This window comes from Coffea arabica, chromosome 2e (genome assembly GCF_036785885.1).
Source record: "Coffea arabica cultivar ET-39 chromosome 2e, Coffea Arabica ET-39 HiFi, whole genome shotgun sequence".
Lineage (NCBI taxonomy): Eukaryota > Viridiplantae > Streptophyta > Magnoliopsida > Gentianales > Rubiaceae > Coffea > Coffea arabica.
This window is the reverse complement of record NC_092313.1, coordinates 17,623,758-17,648,104: the sequence shown is the minus strand read 5'-3', so window position 1 is coordinate 17,648,104 and position 24,347 is coordinate 17,623,758. Positions and strand designations below refer to the sequence as shown.

At 36.5% G+C, this 24,347-nt stretch overlaps 2 protein-coding genes and 1 pseudogene across 5 annotated transcripts; 1 reads left to right on the top strand and 2 right to left on the bottom strand.

Moving 5' to 3' along the window:
• Window positions 1-1,081: 1,081 nt before the first annotated feature.
• Window positions 1,082-4,044, bottom strand: LOC113728670 (protein RETICULATA-RELATED 3, chloroplastic-like; annotated as a pseudogene).
• A 49-nt stretch (window positions 4,045-4,093) lies between these two features.
• LOC113731442 (filament-like plant protein 7) lies at window positions 4,094-9,555 on the top strand. Of its 4 annotated transcripts, none has more exons than XM_072079484.1 (6): window positions 4,094-4,318; window positions 5,343-5,444; window positions 5,690-5,831; window positions 5,995-8,407; window positions 8,513-8,573; window positions 8,951-9,555. In XM_072079484.1, the coding sequence occupies exons 2-6, from the start codon at window positions 5,349-5,351 to the stop codon at window positions 9,440-9,442; spliced, it is 3,204 nt and encodes a 1,067-aa protein (XP_071935585.1). In that variant the 5' UTR covers window positions 4,094-4,318; window positions 5,343-5,348; the 3' UTR covers window positions 9,443-9,555. The 4 variants fall into 4 exon arrangements, with proteins under 4 accessions (XP_071935585.1, XP_071935586.1, XP_027112525.1 ...); XM_072079485.1 differs by having other exon boundaries at window positions 4,094-4,321; window positions 5,345-5,444; XM_027256724.2 differs by having other exon boundaries at window positions 4,094-4,332.
• Window positions 9,556-11,340: 1,785 nt separating this feature from the next.
• LOC113731441 (wax ester synthase/diacylglycerol acyltransferase 11-like) lies at window positions 11,341-22,473 on the bottom strand. The gene is made up of 6 exons (XM_027256723.2): window positions 21,529-22,473; window positions 13,316-13,388; window positions 12,534-12,601; window positions 12,244-12,456; window positions 11,937-12,074; window positions 11,341-11,840 (listed from the first exon to the last, which is right to left on the bottom strand). The coding sequence occupies exons 1-6, from the start codon at window positions 22,279-22,281 to the stop codon at window positions 11,673-11,675; spliced, it is 1,413 nt and encodes a 470-aa protein (XP_027112524.1). The 5' UTR covers window positions 22,282-22,473; the 3' UTR covers window positions 11,341-11,672.
• Window positions 22,474-24,347: the final 1,874 nt, after the last annotated feature.

Below are 24,347 nucleotides of genomic sequence, written 5' to 3'. Positions count from 1 at the left end.
AGGAGGATTACTGTATTTACAAGAACAACCGTTCAATATGAAGGCCACGAGGTGGGGAAAGAGACATGAATTAATGAAAATTTATGACTTCGTTTATGTGGCTTGTCAATTGCCTAAACCACTCATTAATTAAACGCATTATGTGGAAACACAGAAAGTTATTTTAGCTAGAGAGAGGCGAATAAAAAATAAACAATTAATGAATGTGATCGTTCCCAAAACACTTTACATACTCGTAGTGTTCCTTCATAAAATGTTGAATTTTTCTATGATTCTACCGAGTTTAAAATTCAATGAATTGATTTAACACAATGTATATTGATTTTAGTTTGAAAAAATCTAATTCACTTTTTTTTTGAACAATTCAAATTAGCAGAACGTATCAAGAGATAATTGAATTTGGTTAGACAATGTACAGTTGGTAAACAAGGATCGACTTTTTGGGTAGAGATTACTCGATGGATAAACTGAATCCAAAATAAAAGGATTGGTAATGAGAGTAAAATCCACAGGATTTATGGATTACTTGATAGGATTTAATAAAAGATTTAGACATGCATATTAGAGTTTGATAAGAAGAATGCGGGCGCGCTATGTTTGGATAGCAAAATTTTCCAAAAAAAATTTTCGCTTGCATCATAAACACATTTCTCAATTAATTTTTTTATATTCTCAACCACCTTTTTATCTCACATATATCACATCACAAAAAGTGTTACAATAATTATTCCAAATAATTATTTGGAATAATACTCTATCCAAACAAACAGCAACTTATTGTTCATAGCTTCATATTGCCCAACTTGTTGGCTTCTCGAATTTGTAGAGGAAGTTATTTTGATAGGTAAATGAGAATAAATGAAAAAAAAACATTTATATGTTCTTGTTGAATGGCAGACTTGATTAAAGTAAAGAAAATTTGCCAAATTGGTCCCTAACATTTACCAATAATACTTTTTTAGTTCCTAACATATAAAATCAGCCAAAATTATCCCTCACATTTAAATTGTGATCCAATTTGGTCATATTGCTCTTTTTTGCTCATTTTTTCGGCTAAAAATAGCACGCCTCTCTCACGTGATCATATTTTTAGGGGCAGAACCGGAAAAAATATTTTATTACCGATTGAAAGTAAAATAATAGGGGACCACTTGACTTTATCAGCAGGCAAAGCATCTCCAGCTGCAGCACCACCTTCCCGGACACCCACCACCACCTCCTCATCCTCCTTGACTAGTTGTTGTTGTTGTTGTTGTTCCAGTTCAGCAGCAGCGGAAGACAGAGGAAGAGGAGGAGCAGCAACAGTAGCAGCAGCCTGTGATCATGTTAACCTGGCCAGTACGACAAAAGACATCCCTCCAAGGACATTATTTAAGCACCTCAAAACGACGACGAAGCTTTTGAAGAGAAAAGAGGGAAAGCCCTTGGCCAAGTAGAAACTCGATGCCGTTGAGGGCTTGGTATCTGAAGTTGCTGCTGACGCCCATGTGGACGGCCCAGGTGAGAGCGTTCAAAGGCGTCGGAGGAGGATTGTTGGGGGTCTGGAAATTGGGATCCATCTTCTTCCTCATCTTGATCAGGGCATTGGAGATGGCAGTTCCCACGAGTTCGGCGGCGAAACCCACGGCTGCAAAGAGGGTGCCTTTGTACATAAAAGTTCCCATCTAACTGAACACGCCGTAAGTCCCCGGCTCGAACATATGGCTGGTAGGACACACGGCGAAGATGGAGGGGAGGCGGCCAGAAAAAGGAGCGCCCTCAACCCCCGAGGTGGGTGCCAAGAGATACTTGAGCAGGAAATTGAGAATGGACCTGACGACGAGGGTGGAGAAAACGAAATCCAATTCATTAAGGCAGAAATTAGGACGAGATGCCATGTCCCCAAGCACGTAGGCCGTCACACTCTACAGTAGGGATGTACGCAAGCCGAGCTACTAGCGAGTAGCTCGGTCAACGGTTTGGCTCGAACTCGGTCAAACCGAGTTCGAGCCGAGTTTCGAGTAGTTCGATTGGCGTTCGAGTCGAGTTTCGAGTCTCAAATTTTTGGCTCGAGGCTTGTCGAGTAGCTTGTCGAGCCGAGCTATTTAAATAATATATTTATAATTTAAATAATATATATGTATTATAATTATAAAATGACTATTATGGGTATAGGTTATACGAAATTTACAATATACTCTTCTTTATAATAAATTTTTATAAGGGTAAAAAAGTAATAACATAATTATAAAAATACCTAAAAAGAAAAAATGTCTAAAAAATGCCTCAGTTTTTTGGTCAAGTCGAGTCAAAAAACTTGATTAGACTCGGTTTGATAAGGCTTGACTAAGGGTCGAGCCTTATTGAGTCGAGTTTCGAGCTTAGAGCGAGTACATCGAGTCAAGTTTCGAGTATCAATTTTTTTGACTCGATCGAGCTCGAGCCTAGGGATATATGAGTCGAGTCGAGCTCGAGTATAGCACTACTCGAGCTTGACTCGGCTCGATTACATCCCTACTCTACAGCTTTGTCGTCGTCATCATCATCACTAACATTTCCAAGTTATGCTTGTTAATTAAGGGATGCAATTTAGGGTTTCTTGAAATTGTAATTTGAGGGGGAAAGGTGAAAAGGGGATGGTGGTCCCCTATCCTTTTACTTTCAACCGGTAATGAAATGTGTTTTCCGGTTTTACCCCTAATAATATGATCACGTGAGAGAGACGTGCTATTTTTAACCGGAAAAATGAACAAAAACGAGCATTAGGACCAAATTGGATCACAATTTAAATGTGAGGGATAATTTTGGCTGATTTTATATGTTAGGGACTAAAAAAGTGTTTTTGATAAATGTTAGGGATCAATTAGACAAATTTCCCTTAGAGTAAATAGTTTTGTGATCCAAAAGTTGCACGAAACCAGTAAAAGCATGGATGAACTTTCTTTTTGACCTTTCAAACAAAAAGCTGGTCCATGATATGGTGACCCAAATTCTTTTAGACGCTAAGAGACATAATGAAAAGTTGAAAACATCCACTTGGAGTTGGAAAGCCGCCCGTAGTTGCTCTGACTGGTGACAGTTGGTGTTCCACCAAATAAAACAATAATCTCAATCCACATTCGATACGAATAAAAAAGAAGACTAATCAAGGAATTGAAAAAAGGATTAAATTCTTCTTTAAATTGTAGATCGAAAGTTTGAATCTCATTTGTAGTAAAAAAAAATTAAAAAATGAGTTAAAATATTTTTTTAATCTAGTCAGATCTGTGTATCTGTTAATTCATTTTACAATCTAATAAAATAGATTATGTTGTATAAATATTATCGTTCTAAAAAAAGGAATTAAAGATGGGGGTATTAAATAAGTAATGCTCCCTAGTCCATCCTAGTAAGAAATTAAACTTGGCATATAGGGGTATTAATTAGCATTTGATACCTTCCTAGGAAAAAGAGGCAAGCATGTAGATCAGGTTATGAAAATAAAATATAGGACAAGATGTCGCTTTATTCCGAGGAAAAGTAAGGACAAAATCATTGGCCGATGGGTCAATTTTGTTGATCGTCATGCATGCTCTGTAATTGCTCATATGTCAAAGAAGTATTATTGCATCTCATTAGTGGAGGGACCTCTCAGTCTCTGGGGTGGCGTCGCACAATTGATAATTGAATTGTTTCGATTGTTAAGTTTGAATCACTTTCTCAACAAAGATTATACGTGATAGAAGTTCTTGGAAATTGCATTAGGGGAATGTATAAAAATGTCAAAAATGGTTCTTAATTCTACAATTTGTGATTCCAAAATATGTTCTGATTGGAGTCAGTGATTAGAGTCAATCAATCCAAATCAAACTGAATTCTACCAAAAAAAAAAAGAAGAAAAAGTAGTGATTGATAATTGGAAGATTGTTGTAGCGCATCTTCGGATTAAATAAATGAAATCGCCTTACCATTGGGTCTGGCAGTCTGTACAGTGGGCGCCATTCCCACATCACTGACTCCTTTACGATTTTGCTCGTCAATTCGATACCTACCGTCGATGCATACTGTTCCTTTCCACCACATCATTATTACTATTAAATATTAACTGTGATCTGGCTATTAAGACATGGGTCTCTGTCGGTGGAGCATCACCTCATATTTTTCCCAGCTTGCTCGCCCCCAGTGTCAGACTCTGATGATCCTAACTACTTAAAAAGTTCGTGTTCTTCTTGATTATGTCATTTTAATGGAGCTCATGGTGCTGCCCAGCTGCTGCATTCGACCTTTCCGCCTGTATTAATATCATCTTCTTCTTCATTTCATCGAGGTCATAACACACTGCTTCCAGAGTGGCAGCTGAGTTGAGTAACCTGCGTATGTGTCGTTTTTACTTGTTCCATGCAGTAATAATTACGTTTTGGGATATCTATTCTCAGCCTGTACTCGCCTATTTTAATACTGTCTCTCTCTTTCTCTGTAATTCTTTTTCCATGATCTTGAATCTTGACATGCACGAGGAGTCTTGTCTCATTCTTCTTTTTTTTTTTTTTCGCTTTTGTTTTATTTTGTTTGGATTATTTTAAGTTTCCAATCTGCCAGCAGTTTCTGGGTGGTTGGTGGATTCTTTATTCTGACAGTGAAGAGTGTGGGAGGAGAAGAAACCTAACTCTGAGATCTTCACTGAATAATTGTGCACTTGTACTATTTAGAAGATCAGTTACTAAGCCGCGGCCTAGTCTTACCGGGTTGGGATCACATACCAACTCTTCCCGTGGCTGCAATTGATTATCTTTACATAGTGTTATATATTAGTCACACATTTACAAGAAACAGCTTGCGTGGATAACATCTAAGAGAATCAATTTTGCTCAGACCAGCAAGTCTCTAGTTTTGCTTGTGCAAGATCTATGATCTGAAGTTGTTTTTACTCATCATCTATGCAAATCATGTTTCGCCTGTGGCACTTGCTGCAAGGCAGCATCAACATTGTGACCGGGTCATCAAGTCTTGGCTGTTACTATTTGTTAGTCGTCTCAGAAATGATGATTTTTTTAGACTCTTCTGTTAACTCACTTGTATTCCTCAAGGATTTTTAATAGCTTTAGAGTGTTTTTGATGGATGATATTGAAAATTGACCGCTTCCTTTAAATTCAGGCCGTGACTTGCTTTATGAAGCTACAAGCCAAAAAATCAAATGCCATGAACATATTTTGATGAATATTTGTTTACTGAATTATTAGCCTTTGTTGCAGATGAAAAATGATTTTACGTCAGATGGCATTTCTTATTGTCCAATCTGAACTATTGAGTCGGAATACTGCATTCTTATCTTTTTATGTGAATTTAAATGACATGGATTACTGTTTAATTTGTCATTCATCAGTTAATCATGGATCAGAAGACATGGCTTTGGAGGAAAAGATCTTCAGAGAAGACAATCATTGCAAATGGAAAGGCTGATTGTGATGTGAAAGGAAAAGAAGAGGTAAATAAACCTGTCTCTTCTCTGTCAAGCCTGTGTGACGTGGTTCAAATTCTTCACTACGTGCAATAAGTTGGTTCAAATTCTTCACTACGTGTAATAAGCTTATACACTCAAGCTTTGAATTAGTTGGTTCTGGTGCCATCAAAAGACTATTACTGGTCTCGCACAAGAAACTCTGCTTTGAAATTGCAAGCTCTTTCTTTTGATTTTTGCCACGTGATTTCATTTCATTTGTGTGGGTGCAGATTCTTCCAAATGAAAACGAAATAGCTCTGGAGGAATCCGTTAAGATCCTTAACGAGAAGTTAGCTTTTCTGACAACTGAAAGCAATGCTAAAGAAGAGCTTCTGCAAAATCATGCAAAAATGGCAGAAGAAGCTATGGCAGGTGATAAGCGCAAACTTTGCATTCTTTAATATTGTATGCTAAGCAGTTTCCAAAATGTATTTTCATTCTTTCGGTTTGAATGATCGGTGGCATTTGCGCTGATCTCTGAAACGTATAAATGGCTAATCAGAAAAGTAAAATGGTTCCGTCTTTTATACTCCAGCTCAGAAGAAAGTAGAGGCAGAAGTACTGCACTTGAGAAATGAATTGGATGAAGCTTTGAAACAAAAATTGGCCGCAAATGACAGACTAGGGAACTTAAATGCGGCATTAAAGGACTGCATGCAGCAACTAAATGTGGTTAGAGAAGAACAGGAGCAAAGAGTAAATGATGCTATAATGAGAACTTCAAAGGAATTCGAGAAGGCACACAAAAAACTAGAGGAAAAGTTTTCAGAAGCAAACAAAAAGCTTGCAAATTTTACAGCAGAGAATTCCCATCTTAGTGAGGCAATCCAAGTGAAAGAAAGCCTGATTGAAGATCTAAGAATTCGCAGGTCCCAGGTAGAAGCAGAATTTGATGCATTAATGGCAAGACTGGATTCTGTTGAAAAAGAAAATGCTTTCTTGAGATATGAGTTCCGTGTGCTCGAGAAAGATCTTGATATTAGAAATGAAGAGATAGAGTTCACTCGCCGCTTTGCAGATGCCTCACAGAAGCACTACTTAGAGAGCATGAACAAAGTAAAGAAGTTAGAAACTGAATGCCAGAGGTTGCGTGTCATGGTGCGTAAGAGGCTGCCTGCTCCAGCTCTTCTCGCAAACTTGAAGGCTGAAGTTGAACTCCAAGGAAGACGACAGATAGAGACAAGGAGGAGAAAAACCAATCCAGTTTCTGGAGGTTTAGTTGTGAGAGAATCTACCAGAGAAAACCTTGATATCTCCAGTAAGAGAATCAGTTTCTTGGTTGATCGTTTACAGAATGCCGAACAAGAAAACAAGATTCTCAGGGATCTTTTGGTAAAGAAAGATAATGATCTCTCTCATTCTGTTACATCATGCACGCATATAGTTCCCATATCAGCACAAGGTGAAGCCCAGCTAGCGGAGCCTCATAAAGCTGAGCGATCTTTGGAGTTGGCTGTGTTGAATACTGTGTCCAGTAAAGTCTCTTCAGTATCAGATACAAACATCCATGAGGAACATGAAACAAGTAGTTCTCGATCATGGACTTCTGGTTTGATCTCAGAATTTGAGAATTTCAAAGATGCAGACCACAAGAATATGCCCGATCACAGAACGTTGGGGATATCAGACATGAGCCTGATGGATGATTTTGTTGAAATGGAGAAGCAAGCAATAGTTGCTATCAATGTCCCCCACGATAATTATCATGCTTTTTCAGATATGCACCATGTACAACCTGGTTACTCAAAGAGGGAGATTTGCCAGAATCACGTGGATTCAACAGGTTTGGAACTTGTTCCAGTCGGAGAGGAAATTTGTGAAAGGCACCAGGAGCTACAAACGAGTGATTCTTCTTCCACAAAACCCCGTGACTGGCTTCAGGCTGTCCTGAACATGATATTGGAGCAATTTCATGTTTCAGAAAGAAGTATTGATGAACTTCTTGAAGACATTAGAACTGCAGTGCACCGTGAAACTTATGAGGTAAGGAGCTCAGCTCATTCTAGACAAAATGAGCTACTACCTATTAGTGGCTACATTACATGGAAATCTCAGACAGCATCTCCAGTATTGGGCTCATCCAAAGGTGTTCCTGATGTATGCTCCTGTTTGGAAGAAACAAGCCATGGTGTTATCCAACCTCTAAGCATTTCAATTGGCAAAATTGTTGAATTTGTCAGAAGATTGACTTCTGGACATTCACATGATTGTACTGAGCGAGCTAACCGGTTAGAGATGGAATCAGGTGCTTCACCATCTAATCAGCTCACAACGGCCGAAGACTTTGCAATTCATGTTTTTGGATGGAAAGCTTGTGAACTTGCTGCTGTTTTGCACCAATTTGGAGCTACATGTAAATATCTGGTGGATGGGAAAGTTAGTTTTGAGAAGTTTGCTGCAGAATTATCGTCAGCTCTGGAATGGATCATGAACAACTGTATTACCAATCAGCCTATTTCTGGTACTGGATATGATCTGAGGCATCATTTTTCTCACAATGCTGTGGGAACTGCTATTGAACTTGGATTTGTGCAAAACCTTTTGTTGGAAATGGAGAGGACTCGTTCTATTCTTCAAGTAGAGAATAAAGCATTAAAGACCGAGCTTAATTTTTTGAAATCCTTGCAGAAAGATTTGGAGCTGAATTTGCAGTCTGCAAGGGATAAGAGCGAGGCTCTTACAAGTGACGTGGAGCAATCACAGCAAAGCATCAAAGGTTTAGAAACTGAATTGGAAACATTGAGTGAATCAAAAAGAATGATGGAAGAGCAGTTTGAAAATCAGAAATTGATAAATGAAGAACTTGACACCCACCTTACTGTTGCAAAAGCAAGACTCAATGATGTTTCCCAAAAGTTGTCTTCTCTTGAAGTAGAACTGGAGGATAAGAGTCACTGTTGTGAAGAATTGGAAGCGACGTGTCTTGAACTCCAACTCCAACTTGAAAGGTATTTTCCTTTTCTCAAGTTCTGCTGTTTCAAAGGAGTTAAAACTATTTGTCTTGGCTTAATAACTGAAGTGTCATGTCTATACTTTTGGAATTCTATTACCAGTCTTACCAGCAAGGAAATTCTGAGAGATGACATAAATCAAGAGGGAAAGCTGCTTCAGACAGTAAGTTCCCCTTTAACGAATAGAAGCTTTTCCGTTCTCAAAATTTGAGCTCTCCAAGAGTAACATATGAGTCAAGTTGGAGGATCTTAGTTCTGGTATATGCATTTCCACTAATATGCAGCAGTCTTGCAAACTTGTGATGCTGCATCTTTTTTTTCCCCATGTCGGTGGTTGGCTAAAATGGCACCATGCAGTTGCAAAGGAGTAATGATCTCTTGTTACAACCCAAGAGATTTTTCTAGAGTCCAATTTGCACACACGCACATATCAAATATTTTTTCCAATATGGGCATACGTAGTCTGATAAACGTAACTCCTTCAACCCCTAAATCCAAAGACTGCTCGAGTGCCATGCTGATAATTGTTCAAATTGGCAGGGCTGGGAGATAAAAGCTGCTTCTGCGAAATTGGCAGAGTGTGAGGCAACCATTTTAAACCTTGGGAGCCAGTTAAATGCCCTGACTCCACCAAAGGAAGCATCCTCTGCAAATAAAACGTTGTCTATTCCCAGCAAGAATAATAAGAAGTTGAACCAGCGATTATCCTTACTTGATCGGATGTTAAGTGAAGAAAGTACTATAATGAATGATCTGAAACCTTCCCAGTCGAAGGAACTTATAAGCACTGCTGAGACACAGATGCAACCTCCCTGTCGAACCATAAGTGATAGAGCGCTTTATCCTTCTGGCTCCCAACTAGCAGCTGCAGACCTCGTTCCAAAGCGTGAAGCAAGTAAAAATTCCAAAGCCGGGGCCTTGGTGGTTGTACCGACCAAGAAACGGGGAAGAGCAATTGGTTTTGTGAGGAGGCTGCTCCTTGGGAGAATGAGGGGAAGCAGCAAGAAGACGCCCTTTTCCTTCGCCACGTAAGACATGTTAAGTTAACGCAATAAAAGCTGACTTTTGCTTGTGAATTGGTATGTAACTTATCCTGTTGCTTTGTCTATAAGTTGGTATGGAAATACACGAGATTTGAGTCTTTAGCCTCATGGTTTGATTTCAGAGATTGCAAATTTCAGTGGATGCCAATTGAGTGAGAGTGGGGTGCTTATTTCAGTAATTAGGATAATATATAGTAGCTTCAAAAAGAATTGACGAACAATTGCGATTAGCAAAAAGCAAGAAGGTTTGCTGCAATAACGAGTAGATTATGCCTAAACTTCTTGTCCATTACTCGGGTCTTTCGTGGTGCTGCGGAACAAATTCCAGGCAAACAGCTTGAGACTAGAAGCTCTTGTAATCATCAGGGCCTAATTTCCAGATCAATAGTACATGTACACAGGTATACATGCAAAGTACAAGGCACAGCCAGTGGCCCACTGAAGGATGATGTATTTGTCATTAAAATTTCAGCGGAACATATATTTAGAAAAGCATACTCAAGTCAATCTATGTATATTCAAACACAATTAACAAAAGTTAAGGCCTTGTTTGGATTGCGGTTTTCCGTCGGAAAATTACGTCGTTTTCCGTGATCACATTTCCCTATTATCTTTTTTCCTCACGCACATCAAATCGCTACAGTAATTTTTTAATGCAATCCAAACACAACCTAAGTCAATTAAAGTGATAGGGTAATAGATCATAATATATTATGTCAAAAGAAAGTTTGAAGTGATTGATAACAAAAGAATGGTTTAGACGAATGGCATAATAAAAGAGGTTGACAATTTAGCAATGCTAGTTAATATGCAAGGTAGTCTTGCATTTCTTTGCAGGGCTGGCATTTACTTTTTCTTTTGCTGGAGTTTTAGTTTCAAATGTTTTTTCATCAGAATCTTTTTGTGTGATTTGATCATTGAAGGGCAAGTTTCTCTTCACAATACTTGCTGGACTTGACGTTTGTGCAGTCAAAAAGGTGGTTGCTACTATTTCTTTAAGAACTAATTTGGTGGTAACAACGAAGAACAAACTTTCATAAATTGCTAGTAACATACTTTGCCAAAGATTAAATTTTTACCCCTTGACCCCTACTAATATAAAGAAACATTTTATACAAATTTAATATTTCTAGATGGGAAGTAACAAATATAGCACTATACACCTATATATTATAGTAATTAGCGCTTACAAAAATTAAAGAAACTTTAAACAAGTTGGGTTAATTCTATATTATCCCAACGGAGATCTCTGTACAAAACGTCCAACAGCTCACTAAAACAATCTAAACAATTGGCTTAACCATTCTTTATAAATTAAATCGAATAGAAACTGCCTCTCAGACAATTTTATCTAACAGGTAGTAAACAATAAGAAGAGTAGTTCAAGACAAACTTGCAAACCAAAACTTTTGTGAATATGGCTACTATTTGTTGATCTTCAAACTCTATCACAAGAGATCAATTATCTAATGAAAACAAATTTATGAAAACAATGATATAGTAAATAATTTTTTCTAGATTGTTATACCCTTCTATCCAAAGGCAATTTAAAAAGGAAAAAATTAATCAAAGTACTGGTGATTCACTATCCATGAAATATTTATTTTGTGTTTTGGATGCAAATAAAACAACGAAAACAAATAGAAAATTCCTTACCAAAGAACACCGTGAGCACCAGTTGATTAATACTATTTGTGAGCACTTTTTCTCCAAAAAAGAAACTTGTGCCTGAAAGCTTGCAAAGCCTTATGGAGGTTATGCTCGTCATCTGAAACCAAAAATTATGAAATACCAAAAGACTCTGAAACCGTAAGAATCAAAAAGGCCCAAACGGAAGAATGCAGAAAAATAAAAGTTTCAACTCATATTGTAAGAGTGAGATAGCCGTTATGAGTGCATAATTCAATCTTCATTTTAATATCCACAAGCTCAACTCATTTAATTGAGTGGAAAATTAAATGAGTTAAACATATACAAAAGACACATGTTCAAGTGGTCAATTGCAGATGACAATTGTTGGTAAAAATAGTTTTAAAACAACAAATCAATCAAAGAATGCCAAATCAGTTTAAATTATCCACATGGCACTTCTTGGTGAAGATACTCTTAGGTGGTTTTTATATAGTAGTTAGATAAAATAGAACACTGGTTCCATGCTTTCTGTTAAGATGAAAGATGATTTCTTATCCGCACAATTGTGATCCTCAGCACACAAGCGATTACTTTTCTTTTCGAGTCGTGTTGGCTGCCTCTGCATATTCTTTCATTTCGAGCAGAGCATCTTCGAAACACCTGGCCAGAAGTTGGGGATCGGGGATGATATCTTTAGCCACCAATATTTGCAAATCAGCTCTTCCTGCATAGCTAACCATATGCACGGTAACGGCCTGTGTTCAAATTTCAAACAGCAGCACCGCCATCAAAACAATTAATTAATGTGTTGATACAGCAAGAAAAGATGAACCAAAGGGCAGGAACTTTACATGGGGCAGGCTTGAGGTATTGGCTCTCAGGTAAGTCACCGGATTGCCTATAATTGTGATCTCCTCCCGAGGGCCGACCACATTCGAGATTGTGAACGTGGTGTTACAGACAATCCTATAATTAAGCAAGCCGGCCAACTAAACACCCAGTGCAAGAAAAGCAAGGAAGAAGAGTTAAATAGAGTTGCAGAAGACACAGTGCTAGACTTTAGTCGCTATGAAACACGCTGTAAAATACGTATATTCTGGCAACACAGTCAAAAGAATTGATTTCGATAACTTTTCATGCATTTCGGTAAAACTTAACCTTTGCTCCGAAGCAAGACATGACGAAATACCCAATTTTGTACGAGAAAAGTGCCTCTAATGATAGCTTTTTCTTGTCAATCATAGCTTTCGCTCTCCTTACAAATTGGAGGGGATCAGAACCTCCTTTATGATAGTAAACGGGTAGCAGCAGCATACCAAATTGATTCCCAAAGCGGGTGCCGGATTTGCTATCCAGCAGCTTTGAGAAATCCTGTGCAAAACCACCATGCCTTCAGGTTCAGCGACAAGGTCTAAATCTCAATGGTAGTTACTAATAAATGCACATACCTGCAGGCCCGGTTGAGGTCTTAAATTAACCATGGAAAGTCCAGTCATCTGAATCCCATCTTGCAAGGCTAGGAGCAACAACCAATATTGGAAACTTTCAATAACGAAGGATTTCTTCGCAAAGGTACCACTACCACTTGAGCAAAAGAAAGAATGGGGGGGTAAAATCAAAGAAAATAGTTACACCATCATTTGAATCAAGTTTTGAGGTTCATGTTATTTCTCTGGAAATCAAATGTCCGCCTATTGCCTATTTCTGCTTCAGCATTTGTTTAAAGGAGATCCTACAGTCCTGTTCAGGTTAAATTCACGTGGGATTGTGAAATGGTTTCCTGAAAGGGCCATATAATTTTCCTTCGTTTAGTTCCACATTCAAGGGCAGTGGGGGCAATTAGCAGAGGGCATTACGGACACAAATTAAATAAACAATTTAAAGTTTTGTAGGATTTGAGTTGTCCAAGTCCTTAGTTTCGTGATGCATGGTTTTTTTTTTTATCAAACTCAACCAAGAAGAAAGAAAAGGGATTACAAAATTCTAATCTTTAATTTATGGGAAGCTCAATTTCTTGTAAGCGCTGGATTTCATGTCAGCAATTGGAGAAGTATTCAGAAATGATTTACTGGACTAAAATAGCTCATGCGAATTTAGAACAACACACATCAAACTTGAATGAAATTTTGCTTGAGTACCTAACATGAATGTTATGTGACGCAAAAATAAATAAACAAATAAAAGTTGGTAATTAATATAGAAAAAAAATGTCAGATAGATTATACGATACCATTGGGCGATCGGATGTCGAGGTATCTCGAAAGCCCACAAGAGACTACGCCGAAAAGAACGTCATTGATGGTCTACAAATACAAAGCAACGAAATGTGACTTCTCAACTGGATTACTATTTTTTATTTTTTTTTTGATAAAAAATGTAATGTAACGATTTAATATATTGAAGTAAAAATAATTATACAATGTATCCTGGAAAAAGCAATTCATAATTTTGACAAATCACGATTTCTAGAAGTAGTATCAAACCTTTACATTATTTTGGAAAAATTGCAGAAACCTCTCCTGAGGTTTCTGATACTTGCACTCACCTCTCCTATGATTTGAGAAATTGCACTGATCTTCCTTGAACTTACTGAATCTTTGCATATTCAGTTCAGGGGATTAAAATATTATTTTAGGGAGTGAAATGAGAAATTTCTGTCAGATTTGTCCTTTGTGCTATATGTCAAGTAGTATTAGTAAAGGAATGACAAAATACTACAAATCAATTAACAATTAATAAACTTTAAAGGGTGCAGTTTATGGGCAAATAGACATTACCTATTCAAAATACTAGCTCCTTATAGGCATTTTATTCTCAAACATTTAATTTATGATAAATATATCAATGTTTGTAAGTAAAATTCAAAAAGTGTTACAGTAATATTCTTACAAAAAGAAAACCGGTAGGTTATATATTTAATATAAATTAAATATTTTTTAAAAAAAAGAAATGGCCCATAAAGTATTAATTCTTTATGACTTTCCTCCATTACATGAACAAAGTATCTGCTCTTTATGAGCATTTTATTTTGAATCATTTAATTTATGTTAAATATATAAATATTTGTAACTAAAATTGAAAAAGTGATACACTAATATTTTTACGAAAGAGAAACTAATTGGTTTTGTTTTTAACAAAAATTAAATATGTGAAAGTAAATACAAATTTAAATAGAAGTTTCAAATCTTTTTTTAAATTTAAATTGCCTGGTAGAGGTATCAAATTTAAATCTATATTTACTTTCACATATTTAATTTTTGTTAAATACAAAACCTACCAGTTTCTCTTTCGTAAAGATATTAGTGTAAAACTTTTTCAATTTTAGTTACAAACATTTATGTATTTAATATAAATTAAATGATTCAAAATAAAATGCTCATAAAGAGCTGATACTTTGTTCATGTAATAGAAAAAAATCATAAAGAATTAATATTTTATGGGCCATTTCTTTTTTAAAAAAATATTTAATTTATATTAAATAGATAACCTACCGATTTTCTTTTTGTAAGAATATTACTGTAACACATTTTGAGTTTTACTTATAAACATTGATATATTTATCATAAATTAAATGTTTGAGAGTAAAATACCCATAAAGAGTTGATATTTTGAATAGATAATGCCTATTTGCCCCATAAATTACACCCCTTAAAGTTTATTAATTGTTAATTGATTTGTAGTATTTTGACATTCTTTTTTCTAATATAACTTGGCATGTAGTACAAAGGACAAATTTGACACAAATTTCTCATTTCACTCCCTAAAATAATATAGTTGACCTTGGTCGATCAATCATTGGTTTTGATGATTAACAAACCAAAATGTAGATTTTGGCTAATGTTTTTATGTGAGCAATTTGTTAGAACAGATTCTTGTAGCACAAAAGAAGAAGCAAAAACAGGGCACTCATGTGGGACGTCCGAAAGGAAGCTATCGGACGTCCGAAAGGATGAAGAACATCAGGAAGGATATTCTGTCGGACGCTCGTGAGGAAGCATCGGACGTCCGGATGGATCGGACACACTCTTCGGACGCTCATCGATCGTGTCGGACGTCCTAAAAATTCCACGAAGATTTGATAACTCTCTGGACGACGTTCGGACGCAGGGTTCGGACGTCCGACAGGTGGTTTGGACGCAGGGTTCGGACGTCCGACAGGTGGTTTGGACGCAGGGTTCGGACGTCCGACAGGTGGTTCGGACGTCCGACAGGCCAACGGCTAGTTTTGACAGCATTTAATATTTGACCGTTGGAGAGCCTTTTAGAGCCATTTCTCACCTTCTATAAACACCCCAAAGCACAAGAAGACAAAGGACTTTTGCCAACACAAAATACAAGCTTACAAGTGAGATTTTTAAGTAGAAAGATTCTTTGTTGGTTGTATAAGGGGTTGGGGAAGTTGGGTTGTGAGGTTGCTCAAGTGAAGGTTACTCTCTAGGAGGAGTAAAACCTTGGTGAAGGTGAACCTATCACTTGAAGTGGTAAAACCTTGGTGAGGGTTGCCTCATTTGTATAAAATAGCTCTTAATTGGGTGTGTGATCTTTCAAGTGTAGGTTGTTGAGGGTTAACTAGAATAGTTGTAAAACTTCTTGGCTCAACCAAAGTGTGTTTGGGGTGAGGAAGGAGTGAGCCTTCACATGTACATCTTGGTTAGCATCGCCATCTATTGAAGAGGCTATTGGATTGATATTTGGTTTGCATTTCTTATCTTTTTTCTTTAATTAAGTTTTCTTTATTGTGCTTAAATTTGATATATCTTTGTGCATCATTGTGAAATTGTTTGTACTCATTGGGTTGCACCAGGCCTTACAATTGGTATCACAGCTTGGTCTCTTTTGATCAAGCTTAACCGCTTAGAGTAAAGATCATGGCAACCATAAAAGTTTCTTTTTTAGAAGGACAATCTATTGATAGACCACCTATGTTTAATGGTTCTCATTTTAGCATGTGGAAACAAAGAATGATGATTTTCTTACAATCCGTTTATATTGAATTATGGTATGTGGTAGAAGATGGTCCTTATGAAGTCAGAATAATTGACTCTACCACTAATTTGAGTAGATTAAAGACTAGACAAGAATTGAATGAAAAAGACAAGAGATACCTTTCTTTGAATGCCAAGGACATGTGTATATTGTACAATGCATTAGATGTAAATGAATCTAGTAGGATTAAATGTTGTAAATCAGCTAAAGATATTTGGGATAAATTGTGTGTATTTCATGAAGGTAACCAAGATATTAAAGAACAAAAGAAATCTTTGCTTGTTTCTCAATATGAATTTTTCAAAATGCATCCTCTTAAAAATGTTGATAAGATGTGTAGTAGATTTTGTGACATTATTCAAGATCTTAAATTGCTTGGAAAAGAATATTCTTTGGATGAGAAAAATAGAAAGATTTTGAATGCCTTACCAAAAGAATGGAAAAACAAAATAAATGCTATAGAAGAAGCAAAGGATTTAAATTCTATGTCCATTGAATCTCTTGTGAATTCCCTAACCTCTTATGAATTAAAGCTGAAATTCAAAGTGCAAGAGGAAGAAAATGCAAGAATGTATAAGAGAGGCATAGCTTTTAAAGCATCTCAAGTGGGGGATAACCCATCCTTCATGGGTAATGAAAACATGGAAGTGGACAATGATATATCTCCTCACATCAAAAGTTTCAAGAAAATCTTCAACAAGAGAAGTTCAAGAGGAGATTGCAAAATTACATGGGATGAATGCAATTCAAAAAGAGAAAAAGAAGAGTTGGCACAAATGGCACTAATGGCCTTTGGAGAAGATGAGGTAAATTCTTATCATTCTTCTTGTGATGAATATAATGAAAATGATGATGTGAAAATTCTTATGATTAAAATGCATAAAAGTTTGAGAAAATCTTATGCTAAAAATAAAGATTTGAAAACAAAAATAAATGATTTGTTGGAAGAAAACTCCAAACTTTTTCAAGAAAACAAATGTTTGAGAATGGAAAATGATGATTTAAAAAATCAAAAAAGTGTTTTTGATTGCAAAAATAATTTGAAAAGGAAGTTGGAAGAGAAAACAAAGTTTTATGAAAAAATGTTTGAGGAACAAAATTTGTTAAAGAAAAGAATTAATGACTTGAACGAGTTTCTCCAAAATGAAAAATAAAAGTTTTCTCAAACAAAAGAAAGCAAATCTTTTCAAGGCACAAATAAGTTTGCTATGATAAGAAGTAAGAAAATTAGTTGCATTAAATCCACCTATGTGCAAAATACTTCTATCATGTGTCACTTTTGTTGCAAATTTGGACATATGCAAAATGATTGCTATGTAAAGAAAAATATGAGAAATGGTATGAAATCCATGTGGATTGCTAGATCATGTCGTATTAACTCCCAAGGACCCTATAAAGAAAGGATACCAAATGAAATTTCTCATATTTAGGTACATCATGAAAATTTGATCCAAGAAGTGCTAAATGGTTGTAAGTTCATTTGAAAATTTTGATATTCAATATGATCTTGATTTGAAAAATAAAGGGGGAGTTTGTTTTTTTTGATTGATGCCAAAAGGGGGAGTAGGATTTATTGAAATTTCTTTGTATGTTGGCACTTTCTAAGGGGGAGCTTTAATTGAACTTATTTGATAAAAGAAATCTTCATTTTATTTGTCATCATCAAAAAGGGGGAGATTGTTGACCTTGGTCGATCAATCCTTGGTTTTGATAATTAACAAACCAAAATGTAGATTTGGGCTAATGTTTTTATGTGAGCAATTTGTTAGAACAGATTCTTGTAGCACAAAAGAAGAAGCAAAAACAGAGCACTCATGTGGGACGTCCGAAAGGAAGCTATCGGACGTCCGAAAGGATGAAGAACATCAGGAAGGATATTCTGTCGGACGCTCGTGAGGAAGAATCGGACGTCCGGATGGATCGGACACACTCTTCGGACGCACATCAATCGTGTCGGACGCCCTAAAAATTCCACGAAGATTTGATAACTCTCTGGACGACGTTCGGACGCAGGGTTCGGACGTCCGACAGGTGGTTTGGACGCAGGGTTCGGACGTCCGACAGGTGGTTCAGACGTCCGACAGGCCAACGGCTAGTTTTGACAGCATTTAATATTTAACCTTTGGAGAGCCTTTTGGAGTCATTTCTCACCTTCTATAAACACCCCAAAGCACAAGAAGACAAAGGACTTTTGCCAACACAAAATACAAGTTTACAAGTGAGATTTTTTAGTAGAAAGATTCTTTGTTGGTTGTATAAGAGGTTGGGGAAGTTGGGTTGTGAGGTTGCTCAAGTGAAGGTTACTCTCTAGGAGGAGTAAAACCTTGGTGAAGGTGAACCTATCACTTGAAATTGTAAAACCTTGGTGAGGGTTGCCTCATTTGTATAAAATAACTCTTAATTGGATGTGTGATCTTTCAAGTGTAGGTTGTTGAGGGTTAACTAGAATAGTTGTAAAACTCCTTGGCTCAACCAAAGTGTGTTTGTGGTGAGGAAGGAGTGAGCCTTCACATGTACATCTTGGTTAGCATCGTCATCTATTGAAGAGGCTATTGGATTGATATTTGGTTTGCATTTCTTATCTTTTCTCTTTAATTAAGTTTTCTTTATTGTGCTTAAATTTGATATATCTTTGTGCATCATTGTGAAATTGTTTGTACTCATTGGGTTGCACCAGGCCTTACAAATATTTTAATCGCCTGGACTGAATTTGCAAAGAATCAGTAAATTCAAGAGAGGTCAGTGCAATTTCTCAAACCATGGGGGAGGTGAGTGCAAGTATCAGAAACCTCAAGGGATGTTTCTGCCAATTTTCCCCATTATTAAAAAAAACAAAAATTTGGAATTGTGAAAGGTTTATCTTATAGACAAGGCTTGTTAATTATTGTCCAAAACTATGAAAAGTCCGTATCATATATACCATTTTATGAGGTTAGTCCTCCCAATTTGCGTAAGTATTTATGTTTTTTGGCATAAAAAAAAAGAAAGAAAGTTGAGAAGAAGGGGAAGAATACCCTGCCAACGAGTGAGGACAACTCCTTGGTCCCATTGGAGGTTTCAAGTGACACTTAGATACACAACAGTTAGGCATGCCAACAAAATTTAAAGGTTTTACCTATCTCTCATAGAACGAGTACTTAGATTCCGTTTGGTTCATGGGATGACAAAAGATTGAATTAATTATCCTGTGTCATCCCATGTTTGATTGCATTTTATTTATTGGATTACACATCCCAATTAACCGAATTAATACACTATCCATGGGATAAAATAATCCCATGACAAAATTGGTATTAGTCATTCCGAAATGACCAAGAGATAGAATAATAAATTTGAAACTAATTTATCTTTACAAATTATATACATTTATACTCTCATAATTGTATAACTTTACTCTCACACAATAATATAACATGAATGGACTAATTTGTCTCCCAATTAATTTAAATTTTTTTGACTAATTTGCCCCTATTACCAACATAACAATATTTGGACTAATTTACCCTTGTGAATGATACAAATTCATACTAAATGTTATATAACCATTATCTCACATAATAATATAATAATAAATGGACTAATTTGCCTCTACTAATTATATTATTATTTTTGGCTATTTTGCCCCTATGCATTATTTTAATTTTTTTGACAAATTTACCCCTATTAATTAATTTAAATTTTTAGCTAATTTACCCCTACTTATATCATAATAAAAGGATTAAATTGCCCTTACAAACCATATTTTCTCAATAAAATTTTATATAAATACATAATCTTATGAATTGGGCTTTCAATAAGCCCAAACTTAACTCAAAGAAAAATCTTCTATATTAACTTGAAATTGGCATACTTAAAACTCTTAAATGGGTTGGATTTTATTCAATTTAACCCAAACTTAGCCAAAATTCAACTATTATTTAATTAAATTTCAAATTTAGATTCAAAAACTATGTTAAAACTTATTTTTAAGGGCCCGAATGGGTTGAGTTTGAGTGAATACAATTTTTTATATATCAAATTTTAAAATTTCAAATTACTTTATTTTAATAAACGTTATAAATTATTAAATTATTTTATTAAAACGATCCTACAAATTAAGATATATTTTGATCATTAAAATAGTAATTCTATCAAATTCAATTTCTAACCAAACAAGGATTATTTTCTAATATATCCTATCCAATCTAAATCAATCAAAATAACTTAGATTATTAATCCCAGAATCACTTAACCCAACATTAAGAGAAAAATGCAATTTTGGTACCTAAACTTTGACGCATGAGCGGTTTTAGTCCCCAAATTTTGGACAAAAACAAATTTGGTACCCGAACTTTCAAATTTTGAGCACATTAAGTACCCTTGACAATTTTTTCCCAAATTGTTACCGGAAAAAGCCACGTGTCCGGTCAAAAATGCAGTTTTGATACCTAAACTTTGACGCACGAGTGGTTTTAGTCCCCAAATTTTGGACGAAAACAAATTTGGTACCCGAACTTTCAAATTTTGAGCACATTAAGTACCCTTGACTATTTTTTCCCAAATTATTATCGAAAAAAGCCATATGACAGTCACGTGTCCGGCCACAATTGTATAAAAAAAGGCCCAAAAAATATCAAATGCCATTCTAATACTAAGTATTAAATTTAAGGACTAATAGCGTAATAAAGAAAAAATCCAAGGACTAAATAACATCACATGAGTCAACAAAACCCAAGAACCGATACAAATGAGCTCCAATTCTAGACAAATTTTGTGACTTGATTCTTAGATTAATGAACTGGAATTGGAGCTCATTTGTATCGGTTCTTGGGTTTTGTTGACTCATGTGATGTTATTTAGTCCTTGGATTTTTTCTTTATTACGCTATTAGTCCTTAAATTTAATACCTAGTATTATAATGGCATTTGACATTTTTTGGCATTTTTTTATACAATTGTGGCCAGACACGTGACTGTCATATGGCTTTTTTTGGTAACAATTTGGGAAAAAATAGTCAAGGGTACTTAATGTGCTCAAAATTTGAAAGTTCGGGTACCAAATTTGTTTTTGTCCAAAATTTGGGGACTAAAACCGCTAGTGCGTCAAAGTTTAGGTACCAAAACTGCATTTTTTGCCTTTTTTAATTCCATTTTGGCCGGACACGTGACAGTCACATGGCTTTTTCCGGTAACAATTTGGGAAAAAATCGTCACGGGTACTTAATGTGCTCAAAATTGAAAGTTCGGGTACCAAATTTGTTTTCGTCCAAAATTTGGGGACTAAAACCGCTCGTGCGTCAAAGTTTAGGTACCAAAACTGCATTTTTCTCCAACATTAATAACTCGAAGATGAGTCATCCACGTCATTGAGTCCGTGAACCAAAAGATGAGTCATCCATGTCGTGAACCAAAAATTAGAAAACCTTACAGCTTCCAAAGTAACAGTAGAATGGTAAAACCAAAAATTAGAAAACCTTACCGCTTCCGCCACTGCTCTTTTGACAACCTTCATATCATCAAGCCTGAACTTGGCCGTGGCCAACTTCCTGGGCCAGAGCTCTACCCCAGCTCCGCCGCTCACGGCAGTCCTGCTATCCTTCAACCACAAGCTCCTCAACAAAAACTCCACCACAAACACTAACGTATACCAGACCACCAAAAGCGCCCTCCACAAGGCCGTCCTCCACTTCCTTCTCTGCCCACCAGAAGAAGCCAAAGAAGTCCCCACGCCGCCAATAGTTGGCATCTGGCTCGGGTCATCAGCTTTCCGGCAAATCGTTAAGAACATGGACATTAAAGAGATCCCATCTCCAAGCGCGTGGTGCAGCCGCACAACCAGGCAGTTATGCGCCATTAATAGATGGACTTCCCACAAGGGCTTGTCTGTGCTGAGCGGCGAGGAAACGGCAAGGTCGGCGATGTAGTCGTTGACGGCGTCTTCTTGGGAGATGGAGGGGTCACCGTTGGTTACGGGCTCGTCGCGAACTATGACATGGCGGTCGACGTTGACTTGGGTTCTGCGCCAGTGCTCTCGGCCGTGGGAGTCTATAATTAGGAGGCTGCTGAACCTCGGTTGCTTGAGCATTATGGAAGTTGTGATTTCTGATTTTACGGCGTCGATGTCTAGGGTATTCTTTACTCCGATCGCACAGTTGATTATCTGGTTCATTTCCGCCTGGAGAAATAGCCGGCCAGCCGGCGTCACTGGCTCGTCGGTGTTTATGGTCTCCATATTGTCTGAAGCACTTTTTTTTTTTTTTTTTGGGAGCTTCCGTTCTTTATCTGGAAGATAGGCAAAAACAGCGATGTTGCTGCTCGTTTCTCTTTGGCTAATGGCCAGTAGATCCAGCTTACGTACTAAATTTGATGAAAGTCCAATTCGAAAACGGGGCACGTTCTCTATCTTGGTGCGAGGGATTATTTGGTGTGTGGTTGGTATTGTAGTCCAATTAAAGAAATTCAGTAAACGAATTAGAAAAGTCGACCTTTTGACTAAAATTTAAAAAAAAATAATAATTAGAAAAGTCTGCGAGTGGTTGAGCATATTGATAAACATTAATTTCATGTACAGCACATATTTGTTTTTTTTTGGTTGCCTGCCACGGTATTCAGGGCTTTGTCCTGACTAATCCGTTGGTCGATCCGGGTAATGTCTCATTTTGTTACTTATGATTTCTATTTTGATATATTCTCTAAGTATCTGTCCTAGCTTGAAAAGGGCAATAACAAGGTAAAATAATACATAATGTAATGAACCATTTTCACATATACAAACTAAAAGGCAATAGCAAGCTTCGATTTTTAATTCAAGCCAGTGATGAAATTAAATGTTATCTTCTTAATTGGGTAAAATACCAATTTTATAAATAACGTGCAATGTGAATTGTGACAAATAACATCAGACGGGAGGATGCCGCAGCTGCAGCAAGCTATCAGTTTCGATATGCCCTAGCAGTTTGCTTTCTTAGCACAAGGAGTCCTTTATGGTCATTCAACCAGGCATTCAAAAATCATCCAAACTTCTTTGGTCTGTAATGGCTATGGTACAAACCGCCAGCAGCAGCATCGTCGTCAGGATTGACCCCGCTGCCATCGTTTAATCAAATGTCTCAGCAACATTAGTGTTTGGATACCTCCATTATTTCAAATAATATTTTGCTTGCATCACAAACACATTTCCCAACCTACCTTTTTATATTCCCAATCACCTTTTTATCTCACATACATCACATCATAAAAAGTGCTACAGTAATTATTCCAAATAATATTTCAAATAATACACTATCCAAACAAACCTGGCTACAAGAGGAAAGCACCTGCTGGGCTTCTGGGATGCCCTGCCGCTGAGTCGTCTAATTTCCAAAAAATAAACTGACGAGACTCAATGTGAGTAGAAATTTTATCAAAAATGGTTGAGAAAGACCGTCACATATTCTGACAATTTTGGTGGGGCGAAAGGTTCGACATCACCAAGCCTTAGAAGGCTGGGCAGTGACCACTGGATGGTCCAGTGGCAGATATACTGACGAATCGCTAGCGTAACTTTGCATGCGAAGCGGTCCCGTTACACTGCTACAATTTGTCAGGTTGAACATTCGTATCTCGACCAGACCATCTTCAAAACACTTTAAGAGACCAGAAGGTCTGATTGGATTGTGAATTATTAGAGATATTTTTACTTAGCACTTTTTGTGATGTGATGTATGTGAGATAAAAAGGTAATTGAGAAGGTAAAAAGGTGTATTGAAAATTGTAATGATGATGTAAGCAAATAAATTTGGGAAAATAAAGCCCAATCCAAACAAATCGATGTTTTCAGGGATCATGTCTTTGGCCACCGAGATTTGCATGTCATTCCATATATGCCGCTGTCTTAGTCGTGACAAAGTACTTTCTCAATCGATTTTAAAGACATCTAAGACATTTCTTACAATTTAGAGAATTTGGTCAATTGAAAATGGTGATGTCCTATGAAAATTAGTTAAAATGATAAAATAAAGGGTATTTCACGCTTTGCCCCACACTTTACTTCTCCGGTCGTGTGATAAATTGTCTAAACAAATCACACTACTCTGTTTCTAGCCAAAAAGTGCAATATTATTTTAAACATTTACAAATTTAAAGTCCAATTAGCATTAAGATGGAAGTGAAATTTAAAGTCCAATTATTGAACTTACGGACTATAATTTTCTTTGTATTACTTTGACTAACGTTCATGTTTTTGTTTTTTTCAAGTGACTTTCATCGTCAACGATGGCCTGAATTCTATTGATTATCCTTTTCTGGTCAAAATCAAAT

Excerpts from the sequence above, each read along its gene's own strand:
- LOC113731442 (XM_072079484.1), top strand. The coding sequence starts at position 5,349 with ATGGATCAGAAGACATGGCTTTGGAGGAAAAGATCTTCAGAGAAGACA. Across the intron at positions 5,832-5,994 it reads GGCAGAAGAAGCTATGGCAG|CTCAGAAGAAAGTAGAGGCA; the intron begins GTGATAAGCGCA and ends TTTATACTCCAG. Across the intron at positions 8,574-8,950 it reads AGGGAAAGCTGCTTCAGACA|GGCTGGGAGATAAAAGCTGC; the intron begins GTAAGTTCCCCT and ends TCAAATTGGCAG.
- LOC113731441 (XM_027256723.2), bottom strand. The coding sequence starts at position 22,281 with ATGGAGACCATAAACACCGACGAGCCAGTGACGCCGGCTGGCCGGCTA. Across the intron at positions 13,389-21,528 it reads AAAGAGCAGTGGCGGAAGCG|ACCATCAATGACGTTCTTTT; the intron begins GTAAGGTTTTCT and ends TTGTATTTGTAG. Across the intron at positions 12,457-12,533 it reads GACCTCAACCGGGCCTGCAG|GATTTCTCAAAGCTGCTGGA; the intron begins GTATGTGCATTT and ends GGTTTTGCACAG.